Genomic DNA, 19,308 nt, shown 5'->3' on the forward strand with positions numbered 1-19,308 from the left:
GTCACCGGTCCCCTTCCCGTGTCGGCACCGAGAGCTCTGGGTCGCCGAGGGAGTCGGCACCCAGTAAGCATCGGCACCGAGAGGACCGCTCGCCCTCTGTTCAAGAGGTGTCAATGCGCTCCCCTTTGGACAGCCCGGAACAGCCTCCACGCCCGGAACAGGTTCTGACATCGACTCCTGCATCGGCTTCCATGTCTTTTTCCGCAGCCGCTCTGCACGAGAGCCTCCAGGCCGTTCTCCCAGAGATCCTGGGAGAGCTGTTGCGCCCTTCCCCTCCGGTACCGGGGATGCTTGCGCCACCGGTACCGTCGAGCGAGGCGCCGGCTGGCCCATTGTCCGGGGTGAGGTCTCCGACATCGGTGCCGCTTGCGATACTGACTGCGGTAGCCTCCCAGGAAGGCTCCCCGACTACGTCGGCGGAGGGAGCTTCGCCGGTGCGGGCGAGGGAGTCTACCTCTCGACGCTCCCACCGTGGCCGTGGTTCCACGGAGTCGAGCCGGGCACGGTTGCAGACACAGGTCCGTGAACTTGTGTCTGACACCGATGGTGAGGCCTCATGGGAAGAGGAAGAAGACATCAGATATTTCTCTGACGAGGAGTCTGAGGGTCTTCCTTCCGATCCCACTCCCTCTCCTGAAAGACAGCTTTCTCCTCCTGAGAGCCTGTCTTTCGCTTCCTTTGTCCGGGAGATGTCTACGGCCATCCCCTTCCCGGTGGTTGTCGAGGACGAGCCCAGGGCTGAAATGTTTGAGCTCCTGGACTATCCTTCTCCACTTAAGGAAGCGTCCACAGTACCCATGCACCATGTCCTCAAAAAGACATTGCTGGCGAACTGGACCAAGCCTCTAACTAATCCCCACATTCCCAAGAAGATCGACTCCCAGTACCGGATCCATGGGGACCCAGAGCTGATGCGCACTCAGTTGCCTCATGACTCTGGAGTTGTGGATTTGGCCCTAAAGAAGGCCAAGAGTTCTAGAGAACATGCTTCGGCGCCCCCGGGCAAGGACTCTAGAACCTTGGACTCCTTTGGGAGGAAGGCCTACCATTCTTCTATGCTCGTGGCCAAGATTCAGTCCTGCCAGCTCTACACGAGCATACACATGCGGAACAATGTGCGGCAGTTGGCGGGCTTGGTAGACAAGCTCCCCCCTGAGCAAGCCAAGCCATTTCAGGAGGTGGTCAGGCAGCTGAAGGCGTGCAGGAAATTCCTGGCCAGAGGGGTGTATGACACCTTTGATGTTGCGTCCAGGGCCGCTGCTCAAGGTGTGGTGATGTGCAGACTCTCATGGCTGCGTGCCTCCGACCTGGAGAACAGAATCCAGCAGCGGATTGCGGACTCGCCTTGCCGTGCGGATAATATTTTTGGAGAAAAGGTCGAGCAGGTGGTAGAGCAGCTCCACCAGCGGGACACCGCATTCGACAAGTTCTCCCGCCGGCAGCCTTCAGCCTCTACCTCTACAGGTAGAAGATTTTTCGGGGGAAGGAAGACTGTTCCCTACTCTTCTGGCAAGCGTAGGTACAATCCTCCTTCTCGACAGCCTGCGGCCCAGGCTAAGCCCCAGCGCGCTCGCTCTCGTCAGCAGCGTGCGACTCAGCAAGGCCCCTCGGCTCCCCAGCAAAAGCAAGGGACGAGCTTTTGACTGGCTCCAGCAGAGCATAGCCGACATCCAAGTGTCAGTGCCGGGCGACCTGCCAGTCGGAGGGAGGTTAAAAGCTTTTCACCAAAGGTGGCCTCTCATAACCTCCGATCAGTGAGTTCTCCAAATAGTCCGGCAAGGATACACCCTCAATTTGGCCTCAAAACCTCCAAATTGTCCACCGGGAGCTCAGTCTTACAACTTCCAACACAAGCAGGTACTTGCAGATGAACTCTCCGCCCTTCTCAGCGCCAATGCAGTCGAGCCCGTGCCATCCGGGCAAGAAGGGCTGGGATTCTATTCCAGGTACTTCCTTGTGGAAAAGAAAACAGGGGGGATGCGTCCCATCCTAGACCTAAGGGCCCTGAACAAATATCTGGTCAAAGAAAAGTTCAGGATGCTTTCCCTGGGCACCCTTCTCCCCATGATTCAGGAAAACGATTGGCTATGCTCTCTGGACTTGAAGGACGCCTACATGCACATCCCGATACTGCCAGCTCACAGACAGTATCTGCGATTTCAGCTGGGCACACGTCACTTCCAGTACTGTGTGCTACCCTTTGGGCTCGCCTCTGCGCCCAGAGTGTTCACGAAGTGCTTGGCTGTAGTAGCAGCGGCACTTCGCATACTGGGGGTACACGTGTTCCCATAATTCGACGATTGGCTGGTGAAGAACACATCCGAGACAGGAGCCCTGCAGTCCATGCAGACTATTCGCCTCCTGGAGCTACTGGGGTTTGTGATAAATTATCCAAAGTCCCATCTTCTCCCAGTGCAGAAACTCGAATTCATAGGAGCTCTGCTGGATTCTCGGACGGCTGGGGATCTAGAAGACAAGATCCACCTGTCCACGAGTTTTCTCAAATCCCTGTATTGGTGGACGATTTGGTCCAATTTGACTCTGGGACGTCCTTTCCAAATTCCTCAGCCACAAAAAGTGCTGACCACGGATGCGTCTCTCCTGGGGTGGGGAGCTCATGTCGATGGGCTTCACACCCAAGGAAGCTGGTCCCTCCAGGAACGCGATCTGCAGATCAATCTTCTGGAGTTACGAGCGATCTGGAACGCTCTGAAGGCTTTCAGAGATCGGCTGTCCCACCAAATTATCCAAATTCAGACAGACAACCAGGTTGCCATGTATTACATCAACAAGCAGGGGGGCACCGGATCTCGCCCCCTGTGTCAGGAAGCCGTCAGCATGTGGCTCGGCTCGCCGTCACGGCATGGTGCTTCAAGCCACATATCTGGCAGGCGTAAACAACAGTCTGGCCGACAGGTTGAGCAGGATTATGCAACCTCACGAGTGGTCGCTCAATTCCCGTGTAGTGCGACAGATCTTGCAGGTGTGGGGCACCCCCTTGGTAGATCTCTTCGCATCTCGAGTCAACCACAAAGTCCCTCAGTTCTGTTCCAGGCTTCAGGCCCACGGCAGACTGGCATCGGATGCCTTCCTCCTGGACTGGGGGAAGGGTCTGCTGTATGCTTATCCTCCCATACCTCTGGTGGGGAAGACTTTGTTGAAACTCAAGCAAGACCGAGGCACCATGATTCTGTTTGCTGCTTTTTGGCCGCGTCAGATCTGGTTCCCTCTTCTTCTGGAGTTGTCCTCCGCAGAACCGTGGAGATTGGAGTGTTTTCCGACCCTCATCACACAGGACGAAGGGGTGCTTCTGCATCCCAACCTCCGGTCCCTGGCTCTCACGGCCTGGATGTTGAGAGCGTAGACTTTGCCTCTTTGGGTCTGTCAGAGGGTGTCTCCCGCATCTTGCTTGCTTCCAGGAAAGATTCCACTAAGAGGAGTTACTTCTTTCTATGGAGGAGGTTTGCCATCTGGTGTGACAGCAAGGCCCTAGATCCTCGCTCTTGTCCTACACAGACCCTGCTTGAATACCTTCTGCACTTGTCTGAGTCTGGTCTCAAGACCAACTCTGTAAGGGTTCACCTTAGTGCAATCAGTGCATACCATTACCGTGTGGAAGGTAAGCCGATCTCAGGACAGCCTTTAGTTGTTTGCTTCATGAGAGGTTTGCTTTTGTCAAAGCCCCCTGTCAAGCCTCCTACAGTGTCATGGGATCTCAATGTCGTTCTCACCCAGCTGATGAAACCTCCTTTTGAGCCACTGAATTCCTGCCATCTGAAGTACTTGACCTGGAAGGTCATTTTCTTGGTGGCAGTTACTTCAGCTCGTAGAGTCAGTGAGCTTCAGGCCCTGGTAGCCCAGGCCCCTTACACCAAATTTCATCATAACAGAGTAGTCCTCCGCACTCACCCTAAGTTCTTGCCAAGGGTTGTGTCGGAGTTCCATCTGAACCAGTCAATTGTCTTGCCAACATTCTTTCCCCGTCCTCATTCCTGCCCTGCTGAACGTCAGCTGCACACATTGGACTGCAAGAGAGCATTGGCCTTCTATCTGGAGCGGACACAGCCCAACAGACAGTCCGCCCAATTGTTTGTTTCTTTTGATCCCAACAGGAGGGGAGTGGCTGTGGGGAAACGCACCATATCCAATTGGCTAGCAGATTGCATTTCCTTCACTTACGCCCAGGCTGGGCTGGCTCTTGAGGGTCATGTCACGGCTCATAATGTTAGAGCCATGGCAGCGTCGGTAGCCCACTTGAAGTCAGCCACTATTGAAGAGATTTGCAAAGCTGCGACGTGGTCATCTGTCCACACATTCACATCTCATTACTGCCTGCAGCAGGATACCCGACGCGACAGTCGGTTCGGGCAGTCAGTGCTTCAGAATCTGTTCGGGGTTTAGAATCCAACTCCACCCCCCTAGGCCCATGTTTGTTCTGTTCCAGGCTGCACTCTCAGTTAGTTGGTAAATTTTTTAGGTCAATCTCAGTTATGTCCTCGCCGTTGCGAGGCCCAATTGACCATGGTTGTTGTTTTGAGTGAGCCTGGGGGCTAGGGATACCCCATCAGTGAGAACAAGCAGCCTGCTTGTCCTCGGAGAAAGCGAATGCTACATACCTGTAGAAGGTATTCTCCGAGGACAGCAGGCTGATTGTTCTCACAAACCCGCCCGCCTCCCCTTTGGAGTTGTGTCTTCCCTTCTCTTTGTCTTGCTACATATGAGACTGGCCGGCACGAGCCGGTTTGGGCGGGAAGACGGCCGCGCATTCACGGTGCGCATCGGCGCGCGAGGACTAGCAAAGGACTTTGCTAGAAAGTGTTCCGATTGGAGGGGCTGCCGTGGACGTCACCCATCAGTGAGAACAATCAGCCTGCTGTCCTCGGAGAATACCTTCTACAGGTATGTAGCATTCGCTTTATATGTATACTAGTAAAAAAGGCCCGTTTCTGTCAGAAATGAAACAGGCACTAGCAAGGTTTTCCTTGGAGTGTATGTTTGAAAGAGTGTGTGTGTGAAAGATGGAGAGTGTGATAGACAGAGAGTGTGTCATAGAGAGAGTATGTGAGAGACAGAGAGTGAGTGAGTGAGTGCCCCTCCCCCCTCCCTTTATGGTCTGAGGCCCCCCTTCCACCCCACCTCCTCTCCCCTGCCCCCCTCCAGCCACCCATGTCCTGGGACCCTCCTCTCCCCTGCCACCCTCCAGCCACCCATGTCCTGCGACCCTCCTCTCCCCCTTCCCCCCTTGCAGCCACCCATGTCCAGCGACCCTACTCTCCCCCTGCCCCCCTCCAGCCACCCATGTCCAACGACCCTGCTCTCTCACCTGCCCCTCCTTCATCCACCCAAGTTGTGTAACCAATTCTTTGGGGCCGGCAGGAAAGATCCCCGGTCCTGCCCGCCTGCTGCTGGCGCTGATGCTCCCCCGCTGCCGGATCGCTGTTCAAAATGGCCGCCGAGACTTCCAATGGTGGACTCGTGAGACTTCCGCTGAAGTCTTGGAGGCCGTCCTTGTAAGTATTGGTGGCCATTTTGAACAGCGATCCGGCAGCGGGGAAACGCCAACACCAGTGCCAGCATCGGGCAGGCAGGACTGTGGATCTTTCCTGCCTGACCCAAAGAATTGTTTACACAACCTGGGTGGATGAAGGCAGGTGAGAGAGCAGGGTCGTTGGACATGGGTGGCTGGAGGGGGGCAGGGGGAGAGTAGTGTCGCTGGACATGGTTGGCTGCAGGGGGGGCAGGGGGAGAGGAGGGTCACAGCACATGGGTGGTTGGAGGGGGGGCAGGGGAGAGGAGGGTCGTTGATTGATGCGCTGCTCCCTGCCACTTGCTCCGCGTGTTTCCCTACTCCTCCCCCTGCCTGGGAATCAGCTGTGAGTGACGTCAGCCTGTCTAAGGAGCCTAGCTCAGCTGCCTGGGAATCAGCTGTGAGTGACGTCAGCCTGGCTATGGAGCCTAGCTCAGCAACTCCGAAGGCACCACGGACACAGGCAGACACATCAGAACGTTGGTGGTGAGAATTATTATATAGGATAATTTTATGTGTTTATGTACAGAATTTGTTTGTGACCATGTGTAGCTGCTCTTTGGATTTTCATAGAGGTTGTTTCCTTCCTTATTTTGGATGGTGTTGAGTGTCAAAGGGAGAGCCATGCAGGATAGAAAACACAGATCATGGTGAAATAGTATGATACCAGGATGTGATCATAATATCACATGGTGTATGTGAATCTCACAGGCCAAGGTCAGTGATAGGAAAGTGACTGTAGAAAGCTGTACAGGAACAACTTAGTGCCAAATTAATGATTACAGAAAGCCATGGGAGCATTTCGGTGTCAGATGAGCAACCACCATAAGGCAGGTAGGGAAAGGCAATATTAGGTAAGCCACTAAAGTAAGACTGGTGCACAGTTATACAGATTGTCAGCAGAATATTTAAAATGAGAACAAAGGAACTCTCTGACTACTGGTCACTGCTTTATCAGATAAAATTGAGTTATTTTTGGCATGTGATATATATCCTACTAAGTGGCATCCCTTCTCTATCAACTAAGAGTCCCAGCTCTAGTGAACTTATGGTTTTAAATTTCTCCTTTTTTTTTTTTTTTGTTTTTTTTTTGCAGGTGGGACCAATTCCGACATCTAGCTGATGAGAAGAAGGATGCACTGAATTCAGCCCTGAATATCCAAAACTACCATCTAGAGTGTAATGAGACCAAGTGCTGGATGAAGGAGAAGACCAAGATCATTGAGTCTACCCAGGGCTTGGGCAATGACTTGGCTGGTGTGATGGCCCTACAGCGTAAGCTGGCTGGCATGGAGCGGGACCTGGAAGCAATCCAGGGCAAGATTCATGACCTGGAGAAGGAAGCAGAGAACCTGGCAGTAGAGCACCCAGAGCAGTCCACTGCTATTTTGGGCCAACTAGCAGATATCAGCAGTGTCTGGGAAGAATTAAAGGGTGCTATGAGAGCCCGTGAAGAGTCTTTGGGTGAGGCCAGCAAGCTACAGGGCTTTCTGCGGGACCTGGATGGCTTTCAGTCCTGGCTGTCCCGCACCCAGACAGCAGTTGCCTCAGAAGATGTGCCTGCCACTCTACCTGAGGCTGAGAAGCTGCTTAGTCAGCATGAAGGTATCCGGAAGGAGATTGATCACTACAAAAAGGACTACCAACGCATGCGGGTCATGGGTGAAGAGGTGACCCAGGGCCAGGCGGATGCCCAGCACATGTTCCTGCAGCAGCGGCTTCAGGCCCTGGACACGGGTTGGAAGGAGCTGGGCCAGATGTGGGAGAATAGACATGCACTACTCTCTCAAGCTTACAGTTTCCAAGTGTTCCTGAGGGACAGCCGGCAGGTGGAAGGCTTTCTCAATAATCAGGTGAGGGTAGGCCATGGGAAGTTGGTGAGGGGATGCTTAGGTTGTAATTTGTTTCACTGTGTAAAGGACACAAGAACATAAGAATTTCTATACTTGGTCAGATCAAAGGCCAATCAAGCCTGGTATACTGTTTCCAGCAATGACCAGTCCAGAACACAGGTACCTGACAAGATCTGAAATGTTAAATAGATTCCATGCAGGGATAAGGAGTGGATTTCCCCAAGTCCTCCATCTTAATAATTGTTTATGGACTTTTTTCACAGGAATTTGTCTAATCCTTTTTAAACCCAATTATACTAACAGCTTTTTACCATATCTTCTGGCAACAAATTCCAGAACTTAATTATGTGCTGAGTGAAAAAATATTCTCTCCTATTTGGAGGAGTAGCCTAATGGTTAGTGTAGTGGGCTGAGAACCTGGGGAACTGGGTTCAATTCTCACTGCAGCTTCTTGTGACCCTGGGCAAGTCACTTAACCCTCCATTGCCTCTGGTACAAACTTACCCCTTTGTTTACTAAGCTGCGCTAGCGACTGCTGTACACTAATGCCGCATTGCCGCTTGGCTTAGTAAACAGGAGGGTTAGATTGTAGGGACAGAAAAAAATGTACCTGCATATAATATTTGTAAACCGCTTTGGTTGTACCCTCAGAAAAGCGATATATCAAATCCATGACCCTTTAAATGTACTACTTAGTAACTTCATTATGTGTCTCCTAGCCTTGTTGTTTTTGAAAGAATAAGTGGATGATCTGTGTATTTAACTGTTCCATTCTGCTCATTATTTTATAGATCTCTATCATATCTTCCCTTAGCTGAATAGTCCTAACCTCTTTAGCCTCTCCTCATATGGGTGCCATCTCCTTTATCATCTATGTAACTTTTCTAATTCCATTATAACTTTTTTGAGATGTGGTGACCAGTACTCAAGGGGTGGTCATACTGTGGAGCAATACAGAGGCATTGAGGGGCATAATCAAACAGGGACGACCATCTCTAAGGATGTCCCTGTGAAGGGGCAGGGCATCCTGTATTATTGAAACAAGATGGGCGTCCTTGGACCATGCTTCCAACACTGGTGTCCAGTCTTTGGGAAATTGATGGTTAGTTTCTTATGAAACCAATGAATTGAGACTTGACCTAAAGCATCCCTCTCCAAAAACTCATGGAGCTGGGTTCCAAATCTTCAAGATAAACTTTGCAATGGCATAGGGATCAAATAATGAGCTAATTGCAAGTAAGTATACTGATCTGCAAAGCTTATGGACAGGTGTGCCATCCAGCTGCACCAGGGCTACAAACTACATTGTCCAATTCCAACGAGAAATCTGCATTTCCTATCAGTGGTAAAAAAACAGTACAAGTGGGGTCCTGACACCAAACACTAAGCAGTTCTCTCCACATGTACCAAAGAAGTCTCAATAAAACACTTTTCCTCACTGGAGCTGGTAAATTAGGGGTCCTTTTACTAAAGTGTACTGAAAAATGGACTGCACTAGTGTAGGCATGTGTTTTGGGCACGCGTAACTCCATTTTTCAGTGCACCTGTAAAAAAAATGCCTTTTTTAATTTTTTGCTGAAAATGGATGTGCAACAAAATCAAAATTAGCGTTCGTGCATTTTGGGTCTGAGATCTTACTGCCAGCCATTGACCTAGCGGTAAAGTCTCACGCGGTAACCGGGCGGTAATGACCTATGCACGTCCAAAAATAAAAATTATTTCGGATGCGTGTATTGGATGGGCACCAAAAATGAAATTACCGCAAGAGCCACGTGGTAGCCGGGCGGTAACTCCATTTTGGCACGCATTGGGTGTGCGTAAACCCTTATGCAGCTTAGTAAAAGGGCCCCTTAGGAAGTTTTGCATGTAAAAGATAATTAAGGTGTTAGGGGTGAAAGTAAGTCCTTTCAAAATTTAGATCAGTAAACTGGCTGGTATCTAAGATCCAAGCCCTTTAGTATCATAAAAGACAGGCTTGATTATACAATTTAATATCTGGTATTCCGAGCCCTTCCGGCCTCCAATTCCCCAAAAGGTTTCTGGCCTCCCCAGCAAAATTTCACCAAAAGCCTCTGCAAGGAACTTTTGTCCCTATGAAGAAGACAAAGGGGAAGAGACTGGTGGAATACAACCAAAACGGGAAAATTACCATACGATATAGCCAAATTCTGCCTATCAGAATCAAAGGCAAGCTGTGCCAATATTCCAATTGCATTTTTGTATCTAAGCAACTTGTTATCATTTAGTCTATATAAGGAAGCGATGCCCATAGTTAACAAAATACCTAAACAAGCCATTTGCCCAGTGCAGTGAGAAGGATGCTCCCCAGTCTCTCCGCAGTGAATTTGGCCACCCCTATGCCTCAGACTTTGTATAGTTCGTTGAAACCCAGAGAAGTCTCCATATTCACGGAAGCTTTCTAGAAGGGTAGGGAGAGAGGAACCCGGATCAGTAAGATAAACAAGTGTATATCATTGGCAAAGGCAGCGATTTTAAAATCTTTGTTGGCCTGACTGAAATCACTTAATTTCTGGATTGGACTGGATTATAAGTACATAAGTACATAAGTAATGCCATACTGGGAAAAGACCAAGGGTCCATCGAGCCCAGCATCCTGTCCACGACAGTGGCCAATCCAGGCCAAGGGCACCTGGCAAGCTTCCCAAACGTACAAACATTCTATACATGTTATTCCTGGAATTTTGGAGTTTTCCAAGTCCGTTTAGTAGCGGTTTATGGACTTGTCCTTTAGGAAACCGTCCAACCCCTTTTTAAACTCTGCTAAGCTAACCGCCTTCACCACTTTCTCCGGCAACGAATTCTAGAGTTTAATTACACGTTGGGTGAAGAAAAATTTTCTCCGATTTGTTTTAAATTTACTACACTGTAGTTTCATCGCATGCCCCCTAGTCCTAGTATTTTTGGAAAGCGTGAACAGACGCTTCACATCCACCTGTTCCACTCCACTCATTATTTTATATACCTCTATCATGTCTCCCCTTAGCCGTCTCTTCTCCAAGCTGTATAGCCCTAGCCTCCTTAGTCTTTCTTCATAGGGAAGTCGTCCCATCCCCGCTATCATTTTAGTCGCCCTTCGCTGCACCTTTTCCAATACTACTATATCTTTCTTGAGATGCGGCGACCAGAATTGAACACAATACTCAAGGTGCGGTCGCACCATGGAGCGATACAACGGCATTATAACATCCTCACACCTGTTTTCCATACCTTTCCTGATAATACCCAACATTCTATTCGCTTTCTTAGCCGCAGCAGCACACTGATAAGGGGGTCTAGAGTTAAAGCAAAAAGTAAAGAGGACAAGGGACAGCCCTGTTTAGTTCCCTTCTGAATCAAAAAAGTAATTGGATAATATTCCATTCACCCAAACCTTTGCCGCAGGGTTTCAGTACAAGGTCTGTAGAATGTTAGGTATTATTAGGAAAGTAATGGAAAACATAGTAACATAGTAACATAGTAGATGACGGCAGAAAAAGACCTGCACAGTCCATCCAGTCTGCCCAACAAGATAACTCATATTTGCTGCTTTTTGTGTATACCCTACTTTGATTTGTACCTATGCTCTTCAGGGCACAGACCGTATAAGTCTGCCCCGCACTATCCCCGCCTCCCAACCACCAGCCCCACCTCCCAACCACCGGCTCTGGCACAGGCACAGACCGTATAAGTCTGCCCAGCACTATCCTCACCTCCCCAGCCCTGCCTCCCAACCCCGGCTCTGGCACAAATGAGGACATTATAATGCCTTTGCATCGTTCCATGGTGTGACTGCATCTTGAATATTGTGTTCAATTCTGGTTGCCGCATCTCAAAAAAGATATAATGGAATTAGAAAAGGTGCAGAGAAGGACGACGAAAATGATAAAGAGGATGGGATGACTTCCCTATGAGGAAAGGCTAGAGCGGCTAGAGCTCTTCAGCTTGGAGAAAAGGCGACTGATGGGAGATATGATAGAGGTCTATAAAATGATTAGTGGAGTTAAACGGGTAGGCATGAAGCATCTGTTTACGCTTTCCAAAAATACTAGGACTAGGGGGCATGCAATGAAGCTACAAAGTAGTAAATGTAAAATGAATCGGAGAAATTTTTTCTTCACTCAACGTGTAATTAAACTCTGGAATTCGTTGCCAGAGAATGTGGTAAAGGCGGTTAGCTTAGCAGAGTTTTAAAAAGGTTTGGACTAGAGAGTTGCACGGGGACAGAAATCTTACCCATCCCCGCCCGTCCCTGCTGGACTCTTACCCGTCCCCACCCGTCCCCACTGGAATCTTACCCATCCATCCCCGCAAAAATGTAACCCATCCCAACCCATCCCCGCAAGAATTTAACCCATCCCCACACATCACTGTAAGAATTTAATGGTACATAAAAGAAAATTCCAGTCAGCTCCCTCAGTCTCTTTTAGGATTTGAGCCACAGCACTGTAGGCAAGGAAGGAATGGAAGCTGAAACTTGGAACACTCTGGTGTGCACCTGTAAGATTTGTCTCTGATTTACTGGCACTGTGCGCTGAGAGGTCACCACATGCACGCGCCAGTAGGTCAGGTGACATCTCATGCTCTTGCCTGTGTCAGAGCTGAGGTCTGCTCATCAGCCCGGGAGCAAAGAGGATTAATTGTAACATAGTAAGTGACAGCAAATAAAGACCTGAATGGTCCATCCAGTCTGCCCAATAGTCACACTCATTATCAATTCATGATTAACTCAACGAGTGTGATATTATATACTTGATTATGGTCTTTCTTTTGTGTTTCTGGAACATAGACCATAGAAGTCTATCTGGCCCTATCCTTATGTTCCAACTGCTGGAGTTGTCGTTGAAGCCCACTCCAGTCTATGCGTCTTCTCATTTGTGGGACACAGATCGTAAAAATCTGTCCAGAACTGTCCTTATGTTCCAGCCACTGAAGTTGCTGTCTAAGCCCTTTCCAGCCCATCCTAAACCAGACTTCCATATATTAGACACAGACCATACAAGGTATTGGCCCTAGTTAATCACAGTCAGTCGCCATCTAAGCATTACTTCACACATCCACACACATGCAGCCATTTAAGGTTAGGTTTTTTATAACTTTCATTTTCTAATTAGAGATCCTCTGTGTTCATCCCACGCCTTTTTGAATTCCATCATCATTTGTGTCTCTACCACCTCCTTAATGGAAGACTTTCCACATTTGTGCTGTTAAAGCAAGGATGAAGAGGAGGAGGAGACAGCACTCAAAGAACTTGGTACTCGGTAGATGAGAGGCTGGTGCAGGAGTAGCTTCCACTTCCACGGGAACCCCGCAGAACTGCTTCCATCCACGCGGGAACCCCACAGAACTGCTTCCATCCCCGCGGGAACCCCACAGGAACTGTTTCTGTCCTCGAAGGAACCCCGCAGAACTGCTTCCGTCCCTGCGGGAATCCTGCGGGTTCCGCAGGATTCCCGCAAACCCCGTTCCCGTGCAGCTCTCTAGTTTGGACGTCTTCCTAAAGGAAAAGTCCATAGACCATTATTAAAATTGGACTTGGGGAAAATCCACTATTTCTGGGATAAGCAGTATAAAATGTTTTGTACTTTTTTGGGATCATGCCAGGTATTTGTGACCTGGATTGGCCACTGTTGGAAACAGGATGCTGGGCTTGATGGACCTTTGGTCTGTCCTAGTATGGCAATACTTATGTACTTATGTCTCTACAGCTCTAAGAAAAAAATCCTCTCGCTCCATAGGACCTAATTGCTCCATAGAGGAACCCCCACTCAACTCTCTCAAAGGCCTTTTTGGCCTTAAAGCTAATGATTAGTGAGAAGCCACCTCCAAATTGTACAGATTTCAAGACCGCCAGTATTCTCATATTTTTAGAGATTACCTGTCCACTGATGAACCCCCACCTGTGGTTCAGCTATTAGAGAAGTTAACACCCTAGATAATCTATTAGCTTAAATTTTAGCCAAAAACAGCTTCATAATTTAATAAAGATATCAGACGATAAGATTTCGATCTTTCTGTGTCCTTTCCTGGTTTCAAAAGAACAATGATTTCAGCTGTGTTAAGCATATCGGGCAAAGAGCACTGATCAATAACCACCTTTATTTATTTATTTGTTACATTTGTATCCCACACTTTCCCACCTATTTGCAGGCTCAATGTGGCTTGCATAGTACCTTATCTGCATTCACCAATTCCGGTATGAACAAATACAAGGTGATGTTGTGGTAGAATAAGGTTCATGTGTGACAGATACATTAGGGGATCTTAGAGAGGAAGAGTTAAGTTATGTCCATTATGAGCTTTGGTTTCGTTGTGTTGCAGATATTTAGGCTTTTATGTTGGGTCGGTGGGGTATGCCTTTTTGAACAGGTTATTTTTTAGTGATTTCCGGAAATTTAGGTGGTCATACGTTGTTTTTACGACTTTTGTTAGTGCATTCCATAGTTGTGCGCTTAAATAGGAAAAGCTGGATGCATAAGTTGATTTGTATTTGATTCCTTTGCAGCTTGGGTAGTGGAGCTTTAGGTATGTTCGAGCTGATCCTTTTGTGTTTCTGGTTGGCAGGTCTCTGAGGTCTGTCATGAATCCCGGGGCTTCGCAGTAAATAATTTTATGAACCAGGGTGCAGATTTTGAAAGCAATACGTTCTTTGATTGGGAGCCAGTGCAGTTTTTCTTGGAGGGGTTTGGCGCTTTCAAACCGCGTTTTTCCAAATATAAGCCTGGCTGCTGTGTTTTGAGTGGTCTGAAGTTTCTTTATGATTTGTTCTTTGCATCCCGCATAAATTCCATTGCCGTAGTCTGCGTGGCTTGATACCATTGATTGTATCAAGTTGCGGAATATTTCCCTCGGGAAGAATGGTTTCGCGCGTTTGAGTTTCCACATTGAGTGAAACATTTTCTTTATTGTGGATTTCGCTTGGTTCTCTAGTGAGAGGTTCCGGTCGATTGTAACACCGAGAATTTTCAGGCTATCTGAGATAGGAAGGGTGTATCCTGGGGTGTTTATGTTTGTGGGTTTATATGTGTTGTATTGGGATGAGATGGTGAGACTGTGTTTTTTCTGTGTTGAGTTTTAATTGGAATGCATTTGCCCATGAGTCCATGATGTTCAAGCTGAGCTTGATTTTGTTGGTGATTTCTGCCAGATCGTGTTTGTAAGGGATGTACAGTGGGGGAAATAAGTATTTGATCCCTTGCTGATTTTGTAAGTTTGCCCACTGACAAAGACATGAGCAGCCCATAATTGAAGGGTAGGTTATTGGTAACAGTGAGAGATAGCACATCACAAATTAAATCCGGAAAATCACATTGTGGAAAGTATATGAATTTATTTGCATTCTGCAGAGGGAAATAAGTATTTGATCCCTCTGGCAAACAAGACCTAATACTTGGTGGCAAAACCCTTGTTGGCAAGCACAGCGGTCAGACGTCTTCTGTAGTTGATGATGAGGTTTGCACACATGTCAGGAGGAATTTTGGTCCACTCCTCTTTGCAGATCATCTCTAAATCATTAAGAGTTCTGGGCTGTCGCTTGGCAACTCGCAGCTTCAGCTCCCTCCATAAGTTTTCAATGGGATTAAGGTCTGGTGACTGGCTAGGCCACTCCATGACCCTAATGTGCTTCTTCCTGAGCCACTCCTTTGTTGCCTTGGCTGTATGTTTTGGGTCATTGTCGTGCTGGAAGACCCAGCCACGACCCATTTTTAAGGCCCTGGCGGAGGGAAGGAGGTTGTCACTCAGAATTGTACGGTACATGGCCCCATCCATTCTCCCATTGATGCGGTGAAGTAGTCCTGTGCCCTTAGCAGAGAAACACCCCCAAAACATAACATTTCCACCTCCATGCTTGACAGTGGGGACGGTGTTCTTTGGATCATAGGCAGCATTTCTCTTCCTCCAAACACGGCGAGTTGAGTTCATGCCAAAGAGCTCAATTTTTGTCTCATCTGACCACAGCACCTTCTCCCAATCACTCTCGGCATCATCCAGGTGTTCACTGGCAAACTTCAGACGGGCCGTCACATGTGCCTTCCGGAGCAGGGGGACCTTGCGGGCACTGCAGGATTGCAATCCGTTATGTCGTAATGTGTTACCAATGGTTTTCGTGGTGACAGTGGTCCCAGCTGCCTTGAGATCATTGACAAGTTCCCCCCTTGTAGTTGTAGGCTGATTTCTAACCTTCCTCATGATCAAGGATACCCCCACGAGGTGAGATTTTGCGTGGAGCTCCAGATCTTTGTCGATTGACAGTCATTTTGTACTTCTTCCATTTTCTTACTATGGCACCAACAGTTGTCTCCTTCTCGCTCAGCGTCTTACTGATGGTTTTGTAGCCCATTCCAGCCTTGTGCAGGTGTATGATCTTGTCCCTGACATCCTTAGACAGCTCCTTGCTCTTGGCCATTTTGTAGAGGTTAGAGTCTGACTGATTCACTGAGTCTGTGGACAGGTGTCTTTCATACAGGTGACCATTGCCGACAGCTGTCTGTCATGCAGGTAACGAGTTGATTTTGAGCATCTACCTGGTCTGTAGGGGCCAGATCTCTTACTGGTTGGTGGGGGATCAAATACTTATTTCCCTCTGCAGAATGCAAATAAATTCATATACTTTCCACAATGTGATTTTCCGGATTTAATTTGTGATGTGCTATCTCTCACTGTTACCAATAACCTACCCTTCAATTATGGGCTGCTCATGTCTTTGTCAGTGGGCAAACTTACAAAATCAGCAAGGGATCAAATACTTATTTCCCCCACTGTATATTGTGACATCGTCTGCGTAGATGAATGGGTTAAGGCCTTGGGTGGATAAGGACTTGGCTAGTGGGGTCATCATAAGGTTGAAAAGGATCGGTGATAATGGTGATCCTTGTGGTACTCCGCAGTCTGCTTTCCATGGTGATGATATGGTTGAGCTTGATTTCACTTGATACGTTCTAGTGGTTAGGAAACCCTTAATCCATTTAAGTGTGTTTCCACCAATCCCGAAGTAATCTAGGAGTCTTAGTAGTATTTTATGGTTGACCATGTCGAACGCACTAGACATGTCGAATTGGAGGAGAAGTATGCTTTTACCTGTTACTATTTCCTGCTTGAATTTAGTTAGGAGAGTAATTAATACTGCTTCGGTGCTATGTAAGGGCGAAATCCTGATTGTGATTCGTGTAGTATTGTGAATTTGTTTATGTAATCATTAAGTTGTTTGGTTACCATGCATTCCATTAATTTGACTACCAGGTCACCTCTAACTCTCCTTCCCTTAGTCCATTCTCTCAACCCTCCAACCCCTGCATCCTTTTCTTCCTTTTCTGAAATCACTGAAGAGGAAACTACACATCTTCTTTCCTCCTCAAAACTAACTACCTGTTCCTCTGATCCTATTCCCACCCATCTACTTAACACTATCTCTCCTACTGTCATCCCTTTTATCTGTCATATCCTCAATCTTTCACTGTCCACTGCGACTGTTCCTGATGCCTTCAAACATGTTGTAGTCACACCACTCCTTAAAAAACCTTCATTGGACCCTACCTGTCCTTCCAACTATTGCCCCATCTCCCTCCTCCCTTTCCTATCCAAGATACATGAACGTGCTGTTCACCGCCGTTGCCTTGACTTTCTTTCTTCTCATGCTATTCTTGATCCACTTCAATCTGGCTTTTGCCCCCTTCATTCAACTGAAACAGCGCTTGCTAAAGTCTCCAATGATCTGTTCCTGGCCAGATCCAAAGGTCTCTGTTCTATCCTCATCCTTCTCGATCTATCTGCTGCTTTTGACACTGTTGATCACAGCCTACTCCTTGATACGCTGTCCTCACTTGGATTTCAGGGCTCTGTTCTTTCCTGGTTTTCTTCTTATCTCTCCCAGCGTAACTTTAGTGTATACTCTAGTGGATCCTCCTCTACTTCTATCCCACTGTCAGTTGGTGTACCTCAGGGATCCGTCCTGGGACCTCTTCTTTTCTCCATCTATACTTCTTCTCTTGGTACTCTGATCTCATCCCATGGTTTTCAGTATCATCTTTATGCTGATGACTCCCAGATCTACCTCTCCACACCAGAAATCTCAGCTGAAATCCAGGCCAAAGTATCAGCCTGCCTGCCTGACTGACACTGCTGCCTGGATGTCTCAGCGCCATCTGAAACTAAATATGACCAAGACTGAGCTTCTCATCTTTCCCCCTAAACCAACCTCTCCTCCTCCCCTATTCTCTATTTCTGTGGATAACAATCTCATCCTTCCTGTCTCATCAGCTCATAACCTTGGGGTCATCTTCGACTTTTCCCTCTCCTTCTCTGCACATATTCAGCAGACTGCTAAAACCTGTCGTTTTTCTCTATAATATCATCAAAATTCGCCCTTTCCTTTCTGAGCACACTACCAGAACCCTCATCCACATTCTCATCACCTCTCGCTTAGACTATTGCAACTTGCTTCTCACAGGTCTCCCACTTAGCCATCTCTCTCCTCTTCAATCTGTTCAAAATTCTGCTGCACTACTAATATTCCGCCAGTGTCGTTATGCTCATATTAGCCCTCTCCTCAAGTCACTTCACTGGCTTCCTATCCATTTCCGCATACAGTTCAAACTCCTCTTATTGACCTATAAGTGCATTCACTCTGCAGCTCCTCAGTATCTCTCCACTCTCATCTCTCCCTACATTCCTCCCCGGGAACTCCGTTCACTGGGTAAATTATCTGCACCCTTCTCCTCCACTGCTAACTCCAGACTCCATTCCTTTTATCTTGCTGCACCGTATGCCTGGAATAGACTTCCTGAGCCGGTACGTCAAGCTCCATCTCTGGCCGTCTTCAAATCTAAGCTAAAAGCCCACCTTTTTGATGCAGCTTTTAACTCCTAACCCTTATTCACTTGTTCAGAACCCTTTTTTATCATCCTCACTTTAATATTCCCTTATCTCTTGTTTGTCCTGTTTGTCTGTCCTAATTAGATTGTAAGCTCTGTCGAGCAGGGACTGTCTCTTCATGTTCAAGTGTACAGCGCTGCATACGTCTAGTAGCACTTTAGAAATGATAAGTAGTAGTAGTAGTAGTATAGATGCTACTGGGCGGTAGTTGGTGATCTCATTCGTTTATTTCTTGGTGTCTTTTGGGATAGGGGTGAGTAGGATGTTGCCTTTTTCCTTAGGGAAGAGACCTTGTTGAAGCATGTAGTTTTAGTGGGATGTGAGGTCTGCTATGAAGCGGTGGGGGGCAGATTTTATTAGGTAACTGGAGCAGGTATCCAATTGACAGTGAGTGTTGGAGAACCTATTAATCGCCTGAGTTACTGTATCGGCGGTGAGGAGAGCGGTTTGACCAGGTTCGGTCCGCTGGGTATTCACCAGGGGTTGGGTCCAAACCATCGATGACGTTTTCGGTATCCGTGTTGTCCTGAGGTAGAGTTTGGTGTAGGTTTGCAATTTTTTCGTTGAAGTATTTAGCAAGATTGTTTGCAGATGGGATATCAGTATTGGTTTTGGTGGCCGGAGTTATGTCTAGTAGTTTGTTCACGAGTTGGTATAGTTTATTCATGTCTTTGTAGTCCGGCCCTATTTTAGTTTTATAGTATGACCTTTTGGTCTGCCTTATTGTGTATTTGCATTTTCTTTGTATTTGTTTCCATGCATTGAGTGTGTGTTCATTTTTTTATTTTTTTCCATGCGCGTTCGAGTTTCCTGGACTGTGTTTTTAATTTTTTCAGTTCTTCATTGAACCATGGTATTGAGTTATGTCTGCGTGAGTTCTTGTTCGTAATGGTGCTATTTTGTCTAATATGCTTCTACAACTTTTATCTCATTTTGAGAGGTAGTATATAGAGCCTGTTTGAGTTGTCCAGCCGTTATTGTATATCTGTTGCCAGAATGTTTCTGGGTCTATTTGGCCTCTTGTACTGTGGGTTATGTGTTCTCGCCATTTTAGGGATA

General features: G+C 47.6%; 1 protein-coding gene across 1 annotated transcript in view; it reads left to right on the forward strand.

The window, feature by feature from the left end:
- SPTBN2 (spectrin beta, non-erythrocytic 2) overlaps positions 1-19,308 on the forward strand; it is a 1,201,559-nt gene that overhangs the window by 590,891 nt on the left and 591,360 nt on the right. The window contains exon 15 of the mRNA XM_030217767.1: positions 6,624-7,380. Within this exon, the coding sequence (XP_030073627.1) occupies positions 6,624-7,380 (757 nt within the window). The remainder of the gene's footprint in view (positions 1-6,623; positions 7,381-19,308) is intronic.

The sequence above is a fragment of the Microcaecilia unicolor genome, chromosome 11 (genome assembly GCF_901765095.1).
Source record: "Microcaecilia unicolor chromosome 11, aMicUni1.1, whole genome shotgun sequence".
Taxonomy (NCBI): domain Eukaryota; kingdom Metazoa; phylum Chordata; class Amphibia; order Gymnophiona; family Siphonopidae; genus Microcaecilia; species Microcaecilia unicolor.